Raw genomic sequence first — 22,542 nt, forward strand, 5'->3', positions numbered from 1 at the left:
TCCATAAACATTATCCTGAATAAAGCAGTTTTTTTAACAAATTTACTAACAATTTTGCTTTGACTCTTATACATTTATATAATGATTATTCAGTTCTGACACTCTACAAGTGTTAATGTCTGTTTGTCCTACCGTTTCAGTGCTTTGCTTTTATGGATGTTGTCATCCTTGTTAAACTGAAGGTTTTTCCTAAATCTCTGGGTATTTTTACATATGTTGTATATAAACTTAGAACACACATGTGGGAACTAGTTAGAATTTTGGGGACTGATACAAGCTGTGTATTCATTATTTTCAAGAAGAAACTAGTCTATAACTCAACTTATAATGGGACGGGTAAGATTTTACATTTTTATTTGTTTTTCTTATAATTTTTGTGTTTTTTATGTTTTATTTTAGCTGTTTTTAAGTTATTAAAATAGTTATTTATCGCATCGTATTATAGACAGCTTTCTGAGGATATTAAGATTAAAAATTAAAGAATAAACTAGTTTAGTGAGCCCTGAAGACCCCTTGGGTCTAATAAAACTGGTTTTAATTTTATAATGTTTCATTTTATAATCCGCGAATTGCTGTCTATAATATGATAAATATAACTATTTTAGTAAGCTTGAACTACTCTATAAATAATGTATAATTCCTAATTCCATTTTTATTCGCTGTCTTTATAGTTGTCATAAAGGTTTTGTATTATTTTAGGCTAAACTTTTTCTTTGATTTTGCATTTGAACTTTTATTGCTTCCCTTTTTATAGTTACTAATAGCGACGCCCCTAGAGACCTCAACCCATTTTTGATTTTAGTTTATTTTTTTTTTAAATTTGTTTTTGAGGGGGTAATTTTTTTCTAGGGGGGATTTCTCTTGGAAGGGTGGTGGAACCCTCCCACAAAATAGTTATAAACCTTCCCGGGACCTACCTTGTTAAGGAGAACCCGATCAGTTCAGCAGACAGACATACAAACACACATCCTATTACTTTAAAATAAGGATTTATAACTAATGGATGAAGAGAATATACGTGGATAATATGACATAGGATTAATTGTCGTCAAAAAAGTTTGCTATTTATTGGTCAGTTCGTTAATAGTTCCAATAGTTGGAGAGTAAATTTAGTAATTTAGGAGGATGGAGGGATGGTGAATGTTATTTTAGCCCGCTTCTAGTTTAATTTTATTAGAGTACATGATAATAAGGTATAAAAATCCAAGTATTGTCTATTGTCTCTTAAAAATTACATTTACTAAATATGTAATAAGATTAGATGTAATATTGAAATATTTTCAGCTTGTTATTGCGGCGCTACTTGTGGATTATGATATTCTTGTGTTGCGATTTCCCTTAAAGTAACCTTTCAAGCAATAACCCCCCCCCCCCCTTAAAATATAAATAATAAAAGCTGTCTATAATACGATGCAATAAATAACTATTTTATGTTTTTTTTAGAAATACATATGGAGTGGAGTGTTATTAATTGTCGGCGCGGCCTCAGTCGGGCTAGCCGTCGAATTAGATCCGGATATGATTAATGTAAGTTATACAGTTGCTACGCTCTCTTGCTCTCTTGCACCCATTACAATTATTGGTTGAAACGTTTAGACACTTTTAGTTTGAATTAACCAAACAAGATTTTTAAACAAATAGTCTTATTGTTTGAGTCACCAAATGAAACAATGTGTTTATAAAAGTTTGGGTTCCAGCATTGGGATACCCGTTCGTCCATAACAATTTTATAAGCTATGCATCTCTATAATCAAATCCTAATGATGAAAGTATGTCCTTTTCTCGTATTCATTCGAATCCGGTGGATAGGAACCGGTTTTCATCCAAACGAAAAAACTATATCTAGCATCGTATTATATCCAGCTTTCTACAATAAAAATGTACAATCATAAGATTAAAACCAGTTTATTTAGCTCGTGACTTCGGCGCCGCTGTTTATAATACAATGCGAGAAATAACTATTACTGTATTTAAGCAATTAGGCAGCAGATTTATGTAAAAGTTTGTTTAGACTTACTAAGTTCTGACACGTTATTTTCCGTTTGTCCTTCCTTTTAATTTTAAAGTAGGGTTGGGCCAGATACTTTTTGGCCGGATTCCGAAAACTGGATATCCGGCTGATTTCTAATGCCGGATATCCGGTATCCGGCCAAATATCCGGCCAACGCCGGTTATCCAGCAAATTACCGGTATCCGGATATCTGGTATCAGGCTAGATATTGAAAATGGCCGGATATCCGGTACAACCCTATTTTACAGCTCCGCTTTTATGTCATTCTTGCATTTCTTCAACCAGGGATCTTAAGGGATAAGACAATGGATGATGAATTAATCTACAATCCCAATTATGATAAACAAAAATAAGCTAGACCGAAATTATCAATGTAAGTTATACAGTTGCTACGCTTTTTAAGTAGCAAAGCTACCCCATAATTTGAAATGTGCGTCTGTATGTATGTATGTCTGAAACATTTTGGGGGAAACGTGATTTACTCGGCTCCTATTCAAGATAGACAGCTGAAATTTTTAGTAAAGATTCCTTTGACATATATACATCTAATCTATACATTGTTTTGTCCATCTGTCTGTTACTTTGGGTGCTAGATCGATTCCTAGATTTTAAGTTTTCGTGTTTTTTTTTCTCAATATGCTTTTATCCTACATATTTCCATCAAGTTTCATTAAGATTTGTCTATTAATTGCGGTGCTAGATCGATTCCTAGATTTTTAAATTTTCGTGATTTAAAGGTTGCGTGATTTTAAAGGCTTCGTGATTCCCTATTTAAGTTTGTACACTTTTAGCTTGAAATAATAAAAAAATATCAAGTTTTTTTTTTCTTTACGTAAGAAAACCGGTTTAATTCCAGCTGAAATTAATCATAACTTTAATTTTATTTTTTTTAAAAAAGTTTATCAAAAATCTAATTTTAATTAAAATATTTGTTTTTTAAAGTTGATCAAATTTAGAAAGTTTATTTTGTTGGATATTTTGTCCAATAATGCATTGTCCATAAGGGCTTCGAATCCGATTATTATCCGCTGGATTAGAACCGGTTGTAAACCATCTAATTAGCGGAAAAATGACTATAATATGATATTTTCTCATGTGCAATTATGCAAAATTAGGAAGTTAGGATTTCCATACAGAAAGAGAAGGGTCAATGGGGTGTTTTTTTTTACTTGAGTCCCCAAAGTTTTTCAATAATGTTTTCTTATTCGTTGCCTTAACAACTTTGGATACTTTGAAGTGAATTTTGACATTAAGTTTAGTGTTTATACGTTTCAACCAATAATTGTAATCTACAGAAGGGGTAATTTTGTGTATCATCATTGGGGTATCCATCAATTTATCGGCAATTGTCTTATCCCTTTAGATTCCTGGTTTTCATAGGGTTACATATTCATGTACATTTATAATCAACACCGCGTCAAAACTAAAGATGTTAAAAATTCTCCAACTCCTGCTATGTCACATGCGTAACATTAATATTTCGAATGGGTAGAGTGCTTTGGCCTATAAACAGGCGCAACTCCTTACCATGCACAGTTGGGACCTCCAGACAAAGGTTGTACGATTTAAGAGTTGGTTGTCTGTTAGTCGTTACCTAACCTAATACCCTGGGTGTTTGTTGGGTGTTACTTAACCTAATACCCTGGTTTTCTAATGGGTGTTACTTAACCTAATACCCTGGGTGTTTGGACAGTAAAGGAGCAATTGGCTTCCCCTTAGTTATCCTGGGTTATTAGACCTATTCCTATTTCTATTCCTATATGGACAATCCTTTACCTAACCTAACCTAAAATAACCTATTAAAAGCTACTGTGATAATAATACGGAACCCACTTCTTCATTTTCTTACCATGATTCCATAATACTAATAATTATCTTATATTTTTTAGGACATTTTTGGAACTGGTCTTGACTCGGCAAGGTAAATTTCATAAATCGTAGCGAAACTAATCTACAAAAATATCATGAAACAATTTTATGACTGCAATCCAGGGCTTTCAATAGGAGGGGATGTAAGTAAAGGAGTAATATATTTTATTTTTAAAAGCGAAGCTTTTCTATAATTAGGGTCGGTCCGTCCGAGATAGATAGCTTTTATTCGTTAATTTAGGCATGTTAGAATTGTCCTATCGATTTCAAACTTTGCATAATGGTTCCTGTAGTAGTTGGGTACGATTTAGAAAGCGTAGCAACTCTATAATCATTACCAGAATGTCCGTACGTCCATTTTAAACATGTCGATTTTTCTACTTTTTTAACAACAAATTTTTAAGTGATCTAATTATCCGTTTGATCTGATTTTTGGTATATTGATTCCTGGAACAACAAATAACAATATTATAAGCGAAGCAACTCTATAATCAAGTCCTAAAAATGTAAGTATGTCCATAAACATTATCCTGTATCAAGCAGTTTTTCAACAAATATATATACAATTTTGCTTCGACCCTTATACTTTTATGTTCTGTTTATTCAATTCAGACACTATACAAGTGTTAATGTCCGTTTGTCCTACCGTTTCGGTGCTTCGCTTTTATGGATGTTATCATCCTTGTTTTATATTACCCTTGCAGATTTTTAGGTGGAGTAATTATTACTCCTTGCCCTTTTACACCCCTGTTGCAAGGGTGAGAAAGGATGAATTGCTCCTTTTCTATTGACGAGTTTAGCCTCTAGGGGTACTTAAAGAAAGAGGGAGGAGGGATTCACCCTCCACTTTTTTTTTAAATGAAAAAAACCTTCACAACCCCTATAAGATCCTTTAGTATAAGGATAGACAGACAAACAGACTCACAAACACCATGTTACTTTTAAATAAAATTATTATTTCTTGCTATTGATAACGACTTTTTATAATATTAAAGCATAACAGTTTATTGTACTTTTTACGCTAAAGTATATATTATTTAAGATATGGAGATCTTGGTAGCGGTAAAAGTGGTGACGGATTTAAGGTTAAAAATTTTAGAGTGGCTTCGAACCTGACTAATTTCCACTGGTTTAGAACCGGTTCTCAGCCATACTGAAAAATTATGTCCAGCATCGTTTTATATCCACTTTTCTACGAGTATTTTTTTAAAATCTTAAAATTGTACATTATATATTCGCGGAAAGCTGTCTATAATACGATACGATAAATAATTATTGCAGTATAGCTTCGAATCCGGTAAATTTCTACTGGATTAGAACCAGTTTAGGGCCATAATGGAAGGTTATGTATCATATTGCGAATTATAGTCAATTTTCTGCAAACACTAATATAAAAATAATATAATTAATACCTCTTTTGTTAGCACGGGTCATCTGGTTTTAATTTTTCTTTTTAATATTCTCGGAAAGCTGTCTATAATACGATACGATAAATAATTATTGCAGTATGGCTTCGAATCCGGTGAATTTCTACTGGATTAGAACCAGTTCTAAGCCATAGTGGAAAGTTATGTATCGCATATAATTTAAGGTAATTTTCTAATAAAACAAATTTTATAGGATTAATCTTATTAGCCTTATCCTTCTTATTCCAAGGACCAACAAACCTGTAATAAGTCCACTACTTTCTATATTTTACTATTCGCGGAAAACTGTCTATAATACGATGCGATAAATAACTATAAACGCACTTTTTGTAGCAAAAACATTTTTACATTTAAGCTAGATCCGTCCGTCCGTCCGTAAAGGATAGCTATGATATTTTTAATTTAGGCATGTTAGAATCATCTATTATTTTCAAACTTTTCAGAAAAGATGATAAACAAAATTACCCCTTTTATATTTAGACAATGTTGAAACACTGCCATATTGAACCAACTTATAAAAGTACCCAAAAATGTAAGCTAGCGTATTTGGGAGCATGATTCTAAAACTTTGGGTACCACAATCATAATTTACAGTCCAATATGCCACGTAATCTTTACAAAGTGTCTTAAAAATCTGCCATGTGACGTCATAAAAAAAAATAATATTTTTTTTTTTAGGAAATTGAGATTACTCAGTTGCCAGGCGATGACGATTGTGGAAAGATGATTTCTCCTAGGTATCTATATATTTATCTATCTATCTATCTATCAATCTATCTCTCTATTTATATATCTATATATCTAACAATCTATCTATCTATCTATCTATCTATCTATCTATATATCTATCTATCTATCTATCTATCTATCTATCTATCTATCTATCTATCTATCTATCTATCTATCTATCTATCTATCTATCTATCTATCTATCTATCTATCTATCTATCTATCTATCTATCTATCTATATATCTATCTATCTATCTATCTATCTATATATCTATCTATCTATCTATCTATCTATCTATCTATATAACTATCTATCTATCTATCTATCTATCTATATATATATATCTATCTATCTATCTATCTATCTATCTATCTATCTATCTATCTATCTATCTATCTATATATCTATCTATCTATCTATCTATCTATCTATCTATCTATCTATCTATCTATCTATCTATCTATCTATCTATCTATCTATCTATCTATCTATCTATCTATCTATCTATCTATCTATCTATCTATCTATCTATCTATCTATCTATCTATCTATCTATCTATCTATATATCTATCTATCTATCTATCTATCTACCTATCTATCTATCTATCTATCTATCTATCTATCTATCTATCTATCTATCTATCTATCTATCTATCTATCTATCTATCTATCTATCTATCTATCTATCTATCTATCTATCTATCTATATATATATATATATATCTATATATCTATCTATCTATCTATCTATTCTATTCTATTCCAGCTCTGAGCCTGCAATGATGGAACTCCATGAAGAGCTGAAGGTTATCCAAGTGATCAAGGCTGCCCAGAATTTGAAATGTGAACACTATAAGAATAGGGTAAGTAGATAGACAGATAGATAGAGAGAGACACTAACATACTAATTAATAAGGGTATATCTACACAAAAAATCAGTAATTTATCTTGAATAACAGCTGAGAAAATCACTTTTCTTCAATAAAAACTGAAAAAGGGGCTGATGGACGGACAGACAAAGTGAATTATAGAGTAGATTTGCCATTATTTTGATGTTTCACAAAAAAGTGCCGAGTCGAGTATTTAACCCCAGCCCCTTAGTTTGTAGGATTTCGAGTTTTAGTGTTTTTTTTTCTCTAAATGTTATTATAAATTGAGTTATAGGCCACTTTACGAGAAGGCCCTGCAGGGTTAGGAGCTTACCATTCGGGTTAATCTTTTGGGTAAAAACTCTGACCCTAGCCCCCCCCCCCCCTCCCTCATATTTATTACTAAAATAATATGGAGGGGTGGGGTTACTTTGAAAGAGAACAACAACATCATATAACAAATAATAAACATGATATTTTCGATGGTTACTAAAACTTGATTCAGTTGTACAAACTAGCAATGTGCAAACTTTTTCGCCATAATTTTTAGATATCTTAAGGGATAAGACAATACAGAATAATTTAAAGTAGATTCCCAATTATTATAAACAAAATACCCTTTGTGTACATTAGAGATAATGGTTAGGATACTTGTAGTTTTGAATCAACCAATCAAAATTATATGAAAGTACCCAAAGTTCTATGTAAAAAGTACCCAAAGTTCTATGTAAAAAGTACCCATTGTTTCTTCTAGGGGTATGAGTGTGTGCCTTACTACCAATGCGACGAAAATGGGGAGATAATAACCGATGGATATGGACTGATGGACATTAGGTAATTGTCTAGCTATTTGTTTATTAATATATCTATGTGTATGTATGTCTGTCTATCTATAAATGTGATGAAAATTGAAAGATTATATATGATGGTTATGGTCTGATGGACATTAGGTAATTGTCTATCTATCTATCTATATGTTTATACATTAATCTATCGGTCTATCTATCTATCTATGCGACGAAAATAGGGAGATTATAACTAATGGATATGGACTGATGGACATTAGGTAATTGTCTATCTATCTATCTATTTGTTTATCTATAAATCTATCTGTACGTCTGTCTATCTACAATTGTGATGAAAATTGAAAGATTATATCTGATGGTATGGACTGATGGACATTAGGTAATTGTCTATCTATCTATAAGTTTATCTATAAATATATCTGTCTGTCTATCTATAAATGTGACGAAAATGGGGAGATTATAACCGATGGTTATGGACTTATGGACATTAGGTAATTGTTTATCTATCTATCTATTTGTTTATCTATTACTCTATCTATCTGTCTGTGTTATCTATTAATCTATCGGTCTATCCATCTATGCAATGATATGAGGAAATTATAACCGATGGTTATGTACTGATGAACATTAGGTAATTGTCTACCTATCTATCTATCTATTTGTTTATCTATTAATCCATCTGTCTGTCTGTCTGTCTATCTATTTGTTTATCTATCAATCTGTCTGTTTGTCTGCCTATATATCAGTGCGATGAAAATGGGGAGATTATAACCGATGGATATGGACTTATGGACATTAGGTAATTGTCTATCCATCTATCTATATGTTATTCTATTAATTTATCTGTCTGTCTATCTATAAATGTGATGAAAATTGCGGGATAATAGCCGATGGACATGGACATTAGGTAATTGTCTATCTATCTATCTATTTGTTTATTTATAAATCTATCTGTCTGTCTATCTATAAATGCGACGAAAATGGGAAAATTATAACCGATGGATATGGACTGATGGACATTAGGTAATTGTCTATCTATTTGTTTATTAATATATCTATGTATATGTAGGTCTGTCTATCTATAAATGTGATGGAAATTGAAAGATTATATATGATGGTTATGGTCTGATGGACATTAGGTAATTGTCTATCTATCTATCTATATATTTGTTTATCTATTAATTTACCTGTCTGTCTATCTATAAATGTGATGGAAATGGTGAAATTATAACTGATGGTTATGGACTGATGGACATTAGGTAATTGTCTATCTATCTATCTATTTGTTTTTCTATTAATCCATCTGTCTGTATGTCTGTCTATGTACCAATGCAATGAAAATGGCGAGATAATAACCGATGGACATGGACTGATATGGGCATTAGATAATTGTCTATCTATTTGTTTATTAATCTATCTATGTGTATGTATGTCTGTCTATCTATAAATGTGATGAAAATTGAAAGATTATAACTGATGGTTATGGACTGATGGACATTAGGTAATTGTCTATCTAACTATCTTTCTATAAATTTTTCTATAAATCTATCTGTCTGTCTATCTATAAATGCGACGAAAATAGAGAGATTATAACTAATGGATATGGACTGATGGATATTAGGTAATTATCTATCTATCTATCTATCTATTTGTTTATCTGTTCATCTAACTGTCTGTATGTCTGCCTATCTATAAATGTGATGGAAATAGTGAAATTATAACTGATGGATATGGACTGATGGACATTAGGTAATTGTCTATTTATCTATCTATATATTTGTTTATCTATTAATCTATCTGTCTGTCTATCTATCTATGAGACGAAAATGGGGAGATTATAACCGATGGATATGGACTGATGGACATAAGGTAATTGTCTATCATTCTATCTATATGTTTATATATTAATCTATCTGTTTGTCTTTCTGTCTATTTATTTGTTTATCTATTAATCTAACTGTCTGTATTTCTGACTATCTATCAATGCAATGAAAATTGGGAAATTATAACTGATGGATATGGACTGATGGACATTAGGTAATTGTTTATCTATCTATCTATCTATATGTTTATCTATCTGTCTTTGTGTATATCTATAAATCTGTCTGTCTATCTACCATTGCAACGAAAATGGGGAGATTATAACTGATGGATATGGACTGATGGACATTAGGTAATTGTCTATCTATCTATCTATTTGTTTATCTATTAATTTGTCTGTTTGTCTGTCTATCTAATTATGCGATGAAAATGGTGAGAATATAACCGATGGATATGGACTGATGGACATTAGGTAATTGTCTATCTATCTATCTATTTGTTTATCTATTAATCTATATGTCTGTCTATCTATAAATGCAATGAAAATTGGGAAATTATAACCGATGGATATGGACTGATAGACAATAGGTAATTGTCTATCTATCTCTATCTATATGTTAATTTATTAATCTATCGGTCTATCAATCTATTAGGAAATTATAACCGATGGCTAATGAGTGATGGACATTAGGCAATTGTCTATCTATCTATCTATCTATCTATATATTTGTTTAACTGTTAATCTATCTGTTTGTCTTTCTGTCTATCTATTTGTTTATCTATTAATCTAACTGTCTGTCTGTCTGCCTATCTATCAATGCAATGATAATTGGGAAATTATAACTCATTATACATTTAAAATACTTTTAATTTAATTAAAAATACAAATTGAATATGGTTAAATTATGAAAAATTACACAAAGGTTTCAAATTAGTGGCAACAAAAGGGTATGGAAAGAATAACCCTCCCAAAAAATTAAACATTTTGTTTGTCAAATCAATATGTTAGGCTTTTATAAGACTTACATTTTACATAAAATTAAATTATTTATTGTAACATGGCAAACCTTTTCTACAATTAATGTTTTGATGGTAATTTAACCCTAAAAGATTAGGCCCTTAGCTCTTCTATTACATTGGGTAATGGGGGTTAAATGGCCCACACCTATTGTGTCAACTCCTATTTATAGTATCTAGAGGTCTTAATCACTGTGTGAGTATCTTATTATATGAAAATTTTGCAACATTTAAACATTCACTGTAATTGTTACCTTTACTAACACCTTGATCCTGACAAAAATTTAAGTCAAAATTACATTGAAAGTTTCCTGGAGACTTGGACATCAGACATGAAACTTCAAGTTGTCATAGACACTCATATTTATACATTCATCTTCTTTGGCTCTTTACTCCTTTTTGGAGCATTAGGACCTGACAAGAGCTCCCCATATGCTTCTGTCCGGTTTGTCTTCTCCATTTGGTTTTTATTATTTTTGCATATTTAATCACTTTTATAGCTTTCTTAAGGTCCAAATGCAAATATCTTAATCAATACCTGGATGAACCAGCAAGGTTTTCTCGCATCCTGTGCCTGCCAGAATGGCAATATTAAAATGTTTCAATTTCCACTTGTGTACAATTGCCCCTTTTCAAAATACAAGTTTGTTGAAGTTCTCTAGGTTTAAACAACAAAATGAGAAAGAAAATCTAGAGAGGAGGGTTCATTTAGGGTCAGGAATAAGGTATAACCAACAAGCAAAATAAATCTAAAATAATATTTGGGGGATAAATGGACAGGTCGTCAATTTTACGATGTGTTGCCCCCCAACAACAGCTGAAAAACACGTATAGGTTTCGTGATTTTCTTCCGAATTAATTTCGTTATTGGTATGAGCTGATTTAGGGTTATGAATTACAGTAATCAAAGCAATGTCTATCACTTTTGGGAAAGCTACAAATAAAGTATGCCGCAACCTTCCATTGCAATGCAAGTTTAGTTTTATGAAACTTATCCATAAGTATGCTTCTTCTGAAGACACTATGCTTGTTTCAATTTACTTTCCATACTTGAATGCTTCAGCTAGTATCCACTATACATTAATCTAGTTAAAAACACTTTCAAACAAATCTTTCTCTAAATTATGTATAATCAATAACATTAAAACAATGAACACGTTAGGTTTAATACGCAATACATTACAAATATTTTCTCTAGCTGTATTTATGTATCAGGCAGTTACATTTCTTCAAAGATATCATGAATCTCCTACCGTAATAACCACTTCACAAAAAATTTGGGATGAGAGTTATCGACCAAGGATAATGTTTTGTGATCACAGGTTTTTTAATGGTTCAAGAGGTAGAGAATTGGGATATGAATGGTATATATCTTTATTGTCTGGAGAGGTTAATGGCTTCGACAACTCCATCTCTTGGCAAGGAAAATATAATTCAACTTGGAGTGAACTTGAATCTGATATTCTTAACATCACCAACATTAACACTAAACATATTGAATTCTACAAGCAGAATAAAGAGAAAATAATCATGTTGAAGCATTTTCAACCATTTACTGTTTGTTATGAAATTGTAGACAGATATTATACATTGGACTGAAAAGAGATGAACCCCTTCATCTGATTGACCCTCAAAGGTTTACTAATCACAGGCTAAATACATTGTCAATGAAAGGGGACAACATTGCTATTCCTGAAATAATCAAGTCCAGTCAAAGCACATCATTATTGGCTAGTGTAACAACCACAGCTTTAGAAAAGCGTAATGATAGTGGAAATTGTAAAAATTATCCCAGTGCTTCAGGATACTCTGAATGTATTGAAAATGCCTATCTAAATTGTTCAAAAAGGTTCTTGGATGTTTACCACCATGGTTTAGACAAGAAGAAAATGTTTCATCAATTGTTTGCACAAAACAAATTGGTTTTAAAGATAGAAATACTGCTGCAAAGGCGAAATTACTAATTGATAGTATTGCAACTGATACCTTATTCATGATAGATTCCAAGAATGAATCAGAATGGTGCATGCCTCCCTGCAAACAGCTGATTTACACTGTTCAAATAGTACATAATGCAAAGGCAACTTATGTTCAAAACTGGGCTCAATTTAAGTTTACTGATGTTATGAGAATTGAACATGAGACAAATGGTTATGATACTTTTAGACTGATTATTGAAATTGGAAGCAGTCTTGGGTTATGGTTAGGTTATGTATCATTGGAATTTTTGACTTTATCATTGAGGCTGTACTGAGACTTCAGGGTATTGCTGAGAGGATGTAGTGAATTATAAATATCCAAACTAATTATTAACATTCATAAACTAAACAATTATAGTCAGTGCATGTTTATTTTTTAGAAAATTTAAACAAACATTATTAGATATAGATATCACACTATTATTATACTTGCACAACAAATATTACAATCAGAAATCTTATAGACCAATTCGTCATCTACCTAGATTTAGTAATACATTTTAGCAGACATTTGCCAAAGTATATTTAAGTTAGAGAACTTTGCTGAAAAGCTGGTTTTTCTTCTTCTATTAAGATAAAGCAGCCAATTTATCAATTGAAATTTCTTTTAATGTGAAACTCTACAAAGACTAAGCTTTTTATAGTGTGGAGTAAATTGGTGAGTAAAGCCTGCAAGAATGTGTTTCACCTTCCCTAAATGTTTTTAACCTGAAAGTGAATTTTACATCTAGGAAGTAAACACCTTCATAAAATAATTTTTAAAAAACCTCATTTAGGATATTAAAGTCGAACCTTTTTTGTTTAGTTCTTTCTTGAATGTATTATGTATTATGGATATTATTATATATTTAGTTATCTTACATCTATCTATACTAGGGTTGGGCCGAATACTTTTTTGGCCGGATACCGGATATCCGGCTGATTTCAAATGCCGGATATCCGGCCGGTTACCGGATATCTGGCCGGATAACCGGCCAAATTACCAGATATTAAAGTAGTAAAAAAAAAATTTCTTCAGAAATCTTATATAAATTTACATAAAGTTAAACTTATTCAGAAAAAATGTTCTTCTAGCTTCAATAATAAGAAAATTATAGCCATTTAAGATTTTAAAAAGCAGAGATTTTTGGTGTAAAGTATAAAAAATTATAGAGCCGGATATCCGGCCGGATAGTTTCAATATCCGGTATCCGGCCGGATATTGAAAATGGCCGGATATCCGGCCGGATATCCGGCCTAACCCTAATCTATACCTATGTCTCTCTCTAATTATTCTGATATCTATCTACTGGCAGCTACACCCATAGGAGCACTTGAGAAGGTTTAATAACACCTTCTTTTGGGGGGGTCATTTCTCTTGGGAGTGTTGCTGTATCCTCCCCCAATATAGATATAAAGCTTCTCAGGACCAATGAGAGGCTATCCTGTAAATATCAGTTTTGCAGTTAGCAAGATCCATCAGTACAAACAGACAGGATTCATACATCTCTCTGTATATCAATTTAAGTATAAATTCTTTTAGGAGTGGATTATCTAACCAAGAGCCTAACTTTGGTATTCTTGATTCATCTGATGAAATGTGTCCCAGCAGTTTGGATGTCTGTTGTAAGGTGAGCATTACATACAGCCAAATGGACAGACATACAGACAGAAAGATAGACAGATGAACAGACAGATATATAGATAGACAGATGGAAAGACAAATAGATGAAATGTGTCCTAGCAGTTTGGATGTATGCTGAAGGTAATTATAACAGACAGATGGACAGACAGACATTAGTCAAAGAGACAGACATATGGATAGACAGATGGATAGGTGAAATGTTTCCTAGCTTATATGTTTGTTATAGGATAAGTATTTTAGACAGAAGGACAGATGAACAATCTATCAATTAACCTATCTATCTATATATCTATCTATCTAACTAACTATCTATCTATCTAGGATAGAGAATGTATAACAACCACCACAGCAGCCCCTGTAAAGTCAACAACCCCTTCATCAGGGGGAGGGGGATACACTCTATCTATCTATCTAACTAACTATCTATCTATCTATCTATCTATCTAGGATAGAGAATATATAACAACCACCACAGCAGCCCCTGTAAAATCAACCACACCCTCATCATCAGTGGGCTTTACTCTATCTATCTAACTATCTATCTATCTACCTATCTATCTAACTATCTATATATCTATCTATTTATCTATCTATCTATCTATCTATCTATCTATCTATCTATCTATCTATCTATCTATCTATCTATCTATCTATCTATCTATCTATCTATATATATATCTATCTATCTATCTATCTATCTATTTATCTATCTATCTATCTATCTATCCATCTATCTAACTATCTATCTATCTAACTATCTAGGATAGAGAATATATAACAACCACCACAGCAGCCCCTGTAAAATCAACCACCCCCTCTTCATCTATCTATCTATCTATCTATCTATCTATCTATCTATCTATCTATCTATCTATCTATCTATCTACCTATCTATCTATTTATCTATCTATCTATCTATCTACCTATCTATCTATTTATCTATCTATCTATCTATCTATTTATCTATCTATCTATCTATCTATCTATCTATCTATCTATCTATCTATCTATCTATCTATCTATCTATCTATCTATCTATCTATTTGGCTCTCTGTCCTTTGTCTCCTTTGTTAAGAATATTCTATTCGAATTTCACATAGGAAAGTTTCATTTTATAATCAAACAGGGATAAGACAGTGGCCGATAAATTGGTGTATATCTCCAAAAAAATAACCATTCTCTAGATTAAAATTAATATTTACACTCTATCTATCTATCTATCTATCTATCTATCTATCTATCTATCTATCTATCTATCTATCTACCTATATATCTATCTATGTATCTATCTAGGATAGAGAGTATATAACAACCACCACAGCAGCCCCTGTAAAATCAACCACCCCCTCATTAGGGGGAGGGGGCTACACTCTATCTATCTATCTATCTATCTATCTATCTATCTATCTATCTATCTATCTATCTATCTATCTATCTATCTATCTATCTATCTATCTATCTATCTATCTATCTATCTATCTATCTATCTATCTATCTATCTATCTATCTATCTATCTATCTATCTATCTACCTATATATCTATCTATATATCTATCTAGGATAGAGAATATATAACAACCACTACAGCAGCCCCTGTTAAATCCACCACCCCCTCATCATCAGGTGGAGGTGGCTACAATGGTGGCTCTTCTAACTCAGGAATGTTCTTAATACTTAAGTTCAAATTCAATAGGATGATTTTATAAACAAAAGCGAATAAGTATGTCTGAATATCTGTCTTTCTGTATAACTGAAGGATATCGGTAACCACTGGACCAATATGGGTTCCCTTTTCATTAAAGATTATAGCTTTGTCTGATGTAAAACTCGAGAAATCTATGGATGTACAAAATAAGTTTAACTTCCCACATTCAAGATTTAAAATCCTCATAATAAAATAACAGGATGTTTGTCTGTCTATTTGTACTAAAGGATCTTGCTAACCAGTGAACCGATATGGTTTTCCTTTACAGTGTAGCTTATCATATTAAGGTTTAAAGCTATTTTGAGGAGAGTACTAACACCCTCATTAAAAAATCCCTCCAACCGTAGAGGCCTCTAGAGGTGTACCCGCTAGTTTTTATAAAGAACATATATGAAATTAGGAGGTGAAAGAGAGGATTATTATGAGTCAAGCAGCGAAGAAGAAAACGGAGGAAATTAGATATATAACAAAGTAACCAAAGTCTATTTTGGGTACTTTTATTAAATGTTGATTGGTTGGTTATAAACTATTAGTGACCAAACTATAATCCAATAATTTTAATCTACCAATAATTATATTCTTCTAAAATGGTAATTTTGTGTGTCATTATTAAGGATGTATCTCAATTTATCGGTTATTGCTTTATCCCTTTCGATACCTGCTTGTTATATCTAAAATGTATACAAAAAGGTGGAGATTATAATGGAGGTTACAATCCTGGCAATGAAAATTCAGGTTGATAAATAGATAGATATATAGATAGACAGATAGATAGATATACAGATAGATAGATATACAGATAGATAGATAGATAGATAGATAGATAGATAGATAGATAGATAGATAGATAGATAGATAGATAGATAGATAGATAGATAGATAGATAGATAGATAGATAGATATATAGATAGATAGATAGATAGATAGATAGATAGATAGATAGATAGATAGATAGATAGATAGATAGATAGATAGATAGATAGATATATAGATAGATAGATAGATAGATAGATAGATAGATAGATAGATAGATAGATAGATAGATAGATAGATAGATAGATAGATAGATAGATAGATAGATAGATAGATTGATAGATAGACAGATAGATAGATAGATAGATAGATATATATACAAACATCCTATTATGAAAGAGGAAACCATGGTAGAAATACTGGAGGTGCTTTTAGACAGATAGACAGACAGATAGACAAACAGATAGACAGATAGCTAGATAGATAAACAAATATCCTATTCCTATTATAGAAGAGGAAACGGATGATGGAAATGCTGGTAGCCAAGGAGTACCATGTGCTTATAGACAGACGGATAGATAGACAGATATACAGATAGACAGACAGACAGTCAGACATATAGACAGATAGACAGACAAATAAACAAACATTCTATTATAGAGGAAGAAACGGATGGTGGAAATACTGGAGGACAGGAGTCCCATGTGCTTCTAGACAGACAGACAAACAGACAGACAGATAGACAGACAGACAAACAGATAAACAAACCTCCTATTATAGAAGAGGAAACGGATGGTGGAAATTCTGGAGGCTAGGGAGTCCCATGTGCTTATAGACAGACAGACAGACGGATAAACAAACTTCCTATTATAGAAGAGGAAAACGGATGGTGGAAATACTGGAGGTCAAGGTGTACCATGTGCTTATGGACAGACGGACAGACAGACAGACAGATATATAGATAGACAGATAGATAGACATATAAACAAACTTCCTATTATAGAAGAGGAAAACGGATGGTGGAAATACTGGTGGCCAAGGTGTACCATGTGCTTATGGACAGATAGCCAGACAGACGGATAGACAGACAGATAAACAGATAGACAGACAGATAAACAGATAGATAGACAAATAAACAAACATTCTATTATAGAAAAGGAAACGGATGTTGGAAATACTGGAGGACAGGGTGTACCATGTGCTTATGGACAGACATACAGACGGATAGACAGACAGACAGATAGAATAGAATTTATTAACTAATGCAATACATTTAAATTATTAAATATACATATAAAATCATATTTTAAAAATTGCATAGCAAGGAGTAATTAAGCCTTGGAGTAGGCCGTAAATTTACCCCTTTAATTGATTTCATTTATCATTTTATTTATAGCCAGAAATTACAAAAATTATTTATTATATAAAGATATTTACACGAATTTAATAGATCAATAATTAAGTGGGTTGACTAAATAACTATTTACAGTTACAGAAGTTGGTACAGATTTTATTTCTTACAGGAAAAGCATTTTCTTTTGTTGCAATGAAATGATTTATAATTTAAAAGATAATCTTTTTTAATCATGGACAATGATTTCTTTACAGAGTCTGAAAGCCTTATTTCATTTCTCAAGTTATTCCAAAGTTTTGGAAATGACACTGCTGGAAAATATTCAAGATGTTTTGTTTTAGGTATACTTATCAGTAACTTTTTTGATCTCTGAGAAGAAAGAACTTTAAACATGTTATCAAAGCTTTCTGGGAGTTTCTTATGAAAAAATTTACTTATAAAATTTAAAATGTTTAAATTTACCAAATCATCAAATTTTAAGATTTTAGATTGTCCAAACAAAATTTCAGTGTGTGCATTATAATTAGCACCTACAATAATCCTTATTGCCCTTTTTTGGTGTTTTCTTATTTGATCAATATCTTTACTTTTAGAGAGACCCCATGTGATATTAGAATAATTTAAGTGAGGCAAAATCATTGAGGAATAAATCGTTTTCAAAGTTTTTGATGGGAGAACATTTTTTATTTGATTTAATGCATATAGAGAACTAGAAACTTTGTTTTTTACCATTTTTGTATGCTCATTCCAATTGAGAAATTCATCAAGATGTACCCCAACAAATTTAAAAGACTTTGTTTCATTTTCATTGCTGATTCTCTCAACTTCCTCCCCATTAATGAAGATTCTAAAGTTATTATTGACAGGTTGCATACTTCTAAGTCTGAAGACCATGTATTTTGTTTTAGATACATTTAAAGAAAGTTTATTTGCCCTAAACCATACTGATGCCTTATCTAATTCTTTATTTAATGATGTTTTTATGGTTTCTAAATTACTTGAGGTTTTACAAAATATTGTGTCATCTGCAAAAAGGCTACAAAATAAGGTTGTTGAATTTGGAAGGTCGTTTATATACAACAAGAACAAAATTGGTCCAATGACAGAGCCCTGTGGTACTCCATGGGTTAATACTTTTTCTTTGGACTTTACACCATTTATTTCAACATACTGTTTTCTATTAGTTAGATAATTTTCAAACCATTTTGCAGATACACCTTTAAAACCATAGTGTTTTAGTTTGGATAGTAAAATTGGTATATCACACGTGTCAAATGCCTTTTTAAGGTCAAGAAACACACAGGCACTGTATTCTGATTGGGGCTTATTCAGTCCGTCATAAACTTTGTTGATTAAATGTATCAGTGGTTGTTGTGTGTCTCTTGGCCTTCTGAAGCCATATTGATGTTGATATAACATTTTGTTTCCCTCAAGATATCTAATCATTTGAAAAGCAACAATTTTCTCAAGTAATTTAGAGAGGGCTGGAAGTATGGAAATAGGACGATAATTGTCAAATCTATCTCTTTCACCAGCTTTGTAAATAGGCATAATTTTTGCACATTTATAGTTATCAGGAATGTAGCCAGTGTTTAAAGAGAGGTTAAACAGGTGAATGATAGGCTTTACAATTATTGGCATTATTTCTTTTAAAAGTTTCATAGAGATATTATCATTACCTACACTTGATTTTGATTTTAATTTGGACAAAGTTATATTGATAATAAAAGAGTTTACTTCCTGAAAGTTAAATTCTTCATCATATTGATCCCCCAAGAAATCCCTGAAAGATTTAGAAGATTGAGGTATTGATTCAGAAAGTCTTGGCCCAACATCAACAAAAAAGTCATTAAAGCCATTGGCTATCTCAGAGAAAGTATTATAGGATTTTTGTGCATCTGTAAAAACACAAGGCACGTCATTTTTACACTTTTTTTTCTTGACTATTAAGTTAATTAGCGACCAAGTCTTTCTGATATCAGTAACACAATCTTCAAATCTTTCATGGTAATATTTTTTCTTCTCTTTTCTAGCAAGTTTTTTGAATTTATTATTTAGGCATTTAAATTTATTTTCAGCAGATTCAGTCCTATGTTTAAGTTTGTTTTTAAAGGCCCTATTTTTGGCTTTTCTGATTTTTAATAACTCCTGTGACATCCACGGGTTAATAGGAACTTTTCCTTTGTTTACACATTTTTCTTTTAAAGGGAAACTCTCTTTAAAGTACTTTTCTAATATGTTACCAAAACTTTCAAAGGCAGTTTTCGGAATATTATCATTATTAACACCTTCCCAATTTTGTGAAGAGAGTTTCTCTTTAAAGTTTTCTATGTTATTTGGACTCATATCATAATAATATTGTTTTTGGTTTGAAGTATTTTTTTCACAAGTTACATTTAAGTAAAAAATTGGGAGATGATCAGAAATAGAAGATATAATTAGGCCGCTTTCATAAAATTCTTGCTTTTTATTGCTAAATATGTTATCAATGAGAGTTGCTGAATTTTGACAAATTCTAGTAGGTAGAGTAATCATTGGTAGAAAAGAAGTGGATATTAATAGGTTCAAAAGATCATTTGTTTGGTTGTGGGAATCAAAGTTTAGAAAATTTGCATTGAAATCACCCCCAAATATAATTTCATCAGATTTTTTAAAAACTGGGTCAGTTTTAAGAAATGTTAATTTTTCTCCAAACCATTCTATAAAGTTATTTAAGTTACCACCAGGAATTCTGTAAATATTGCCTATAATCTTAAATTTGTTCTTACCAGATAGACAGACAGATAAACAAACATCCTATTATAGAAGAAGAAACGGATGGTGGCAATTCTGGAGGCCAAGGTGTACCATGTGCTTATAGACAAACAGACAGACAGATAGATAGACAGACAGATAGATAGACAGACAGATAGACATACATATATACAGACAAATAAACAAACATCCTATTATAGAAGAGGAAACTGATGGTGGCAATTCTGGAGGCCAAGAAGTACCATGTGCTTATAGACAAACAGACAGACAGATAGAGAGACAGATAGAGAGACAGATAAAGAGACAGATAGAGAGGCAGATAGAGAGACATATAGACAGACAGATAGACAGATAGACAAACTGATAGACAGACAGATAGATAGATAGATTATAGATAGACATTTAGACAGATAGACAGACAGACAGACAGACAGACAGACAAATAGATAGACATACAGACAGATAGACAGACAGGCAGACTGACAGACAGACAGACAGACAGATAGACAGACAGACAGATAGACAGATAGACAGACAGACAGATAGACAGATAAACAAACATCCTATTATAGAAGAAGAAACTGATAGCGGAAATACTGGTGGTCAAGGTGTCACATGTGCTTATAGACATATAGACAGACAGACAGACAGATAGACAGACAGATAGATAGACAGACAGACGGATATACAAACAGATAGACAGACAGACATATAGATAGATAGATAGAAAGATAGACATATCGACATATAAATAGACAGACAGTCAGACAGATAGATAGACAGACAGACAGACATATAAACAAACATCCTATCATAGAATAAGAAACAGATGGTGGAAATACTAGTGGTTAAGGTATACCATGTGCTTATAGACAGACAGACAGACAGACAGATAGACAGACAGACAGATAGACAGACAGATAGATAGACAGATAGACAGATAGACAGATAGACAGATAGACAGATAGACAGACAGACATATAGATAAATAGATAGAAAGATAGACATATCGACATATAAATAGACAGACAGTCAGACAGATAGATAGACAGACAGACAGACATATAAACAAACATCCTATTATAGAAGAAGAAACTGATGGTGGAAATTCTGGTGGCCAAGGTGTACCATGTGCTTATAGACAGACAGACAGATAGACAGATATATAGATAGACAGATAGATATATAGACAGACAGACGGATAGACAAACATATAGACAGACAGATAGACAGATAGATAGACAGACAAAAATAGACGGACAGACAGACAGATGGATAGATAGATAGATCTACAGACAGACAGACAGACAGACAGACAGACAGATAAACAAACATCCTATTATAGAATAGGAAACGGATGGTGGAAATTATGGAGACCAGGGTGTCCCATGTGCTTATGGACAGACAGACAGACAGTTAGACAGACAGACAGAAAGTTAGACAGACAGACAGAAAGATAGACAGACAGACAGACAGAAAGACAGACATATAAACAAACATCCTATTCTAGAAGAGGAAACTGATGGCGGAAATACTGGTGGCCAAGGTGTTCCATGTGCTTATAGACAGACAGACAGACAGACATATAGATATACAGATAGATAGACATAAAAACAAAGATCCTATTGTAGAAGAGGAAACGGATAGTGGAAATATTGGAGGTCAAGGTGTACCATTTGCCTATGGACAGACAGACAGATAGATAGATAGATATATAGATAAACAAACATCCTATTATAGAAGAGGAAACTGATGGTGGAAATACTGGTGGCCAAGGTGTACCATGTGCTTATAGACAGACAGACAGACAGATAGACAGAT

General features: G+C 32.0%; 1 protein-coding gene across 3 annotated transcripts in view; it reads left to right on the top strand.

The window, feature by feature from the left end:
• The first annotated feature begins 204 nt into the window (after positions 1-204).
• Positions 205-22,542, top strand: part of LOC145332833 (uncharacterized) — a 36,450-nt gene continuing 14,112 nt past the window's right edge. The window contains exons 1-12 of one of the 3 annotated variants that reach the window (XM_080177900.1): positions 205-336; positions 1,444-1,527; positions 3,901-3,932; positions 4,923-4,965; positions 5,986-6,044; positions 6,806-6,902; positions 7,663-7,742; positions 14,054-14,141; positions 15,715-15,812; positions 16,259-16,309; positions 16,549-16,595; positions 22,232-22,267. In XM_080177900.1, the coding sequence (XP_080034026.1) occupies positions 328-336; positions 1,444-1,527; positions 3,901-3,932; positions 4,923-4,965; positions 5,986-6,044; positions 6,806-6,902; positions 7,663-7,742; positions 14,054-14,141; positions 15,715-15,812; positions 16,259-16,309; positions 16,549-16,595; positions 22,232-22,267 (724 nt within the window). In that variant the 5' untranslated portion in view covers positions 205-327. Of the gene's footprint in view, positions 337-1,443; positions 1,528-3,900; positions 3,933-4,922; positions 4,966-5,985; positions 6,045-6,805; positions 6,903-7,662; positions 7,743-14,053; positions 14,142-15,714; positions 15,813-16,258; positions 16,310-16,548; positions 16,596-22,231; positions 22,268-22,461; positions 22,498-22,542 lie in introns of all 3 variants that reach the window. The other 2 variants (XM_080177899.1, XM_080177898.1) reach the window with 2 other exon arrangements.

This window comes from Acartia tonsa, chromosome 11 (genome assembly GCF_053477335.1).
Source record: "Acartia tonsa isolate MP-2025a chromosome 11, ASM5347733v1, whole genome shotgun sequence".
Classification (NCBI taxonomy): domain Eukaryota; kingdom Metazoa; phylum Arthropoda; class Copepoda; order Calanoida; family Acartiidae; genus Acartia; species Acartia tonsa.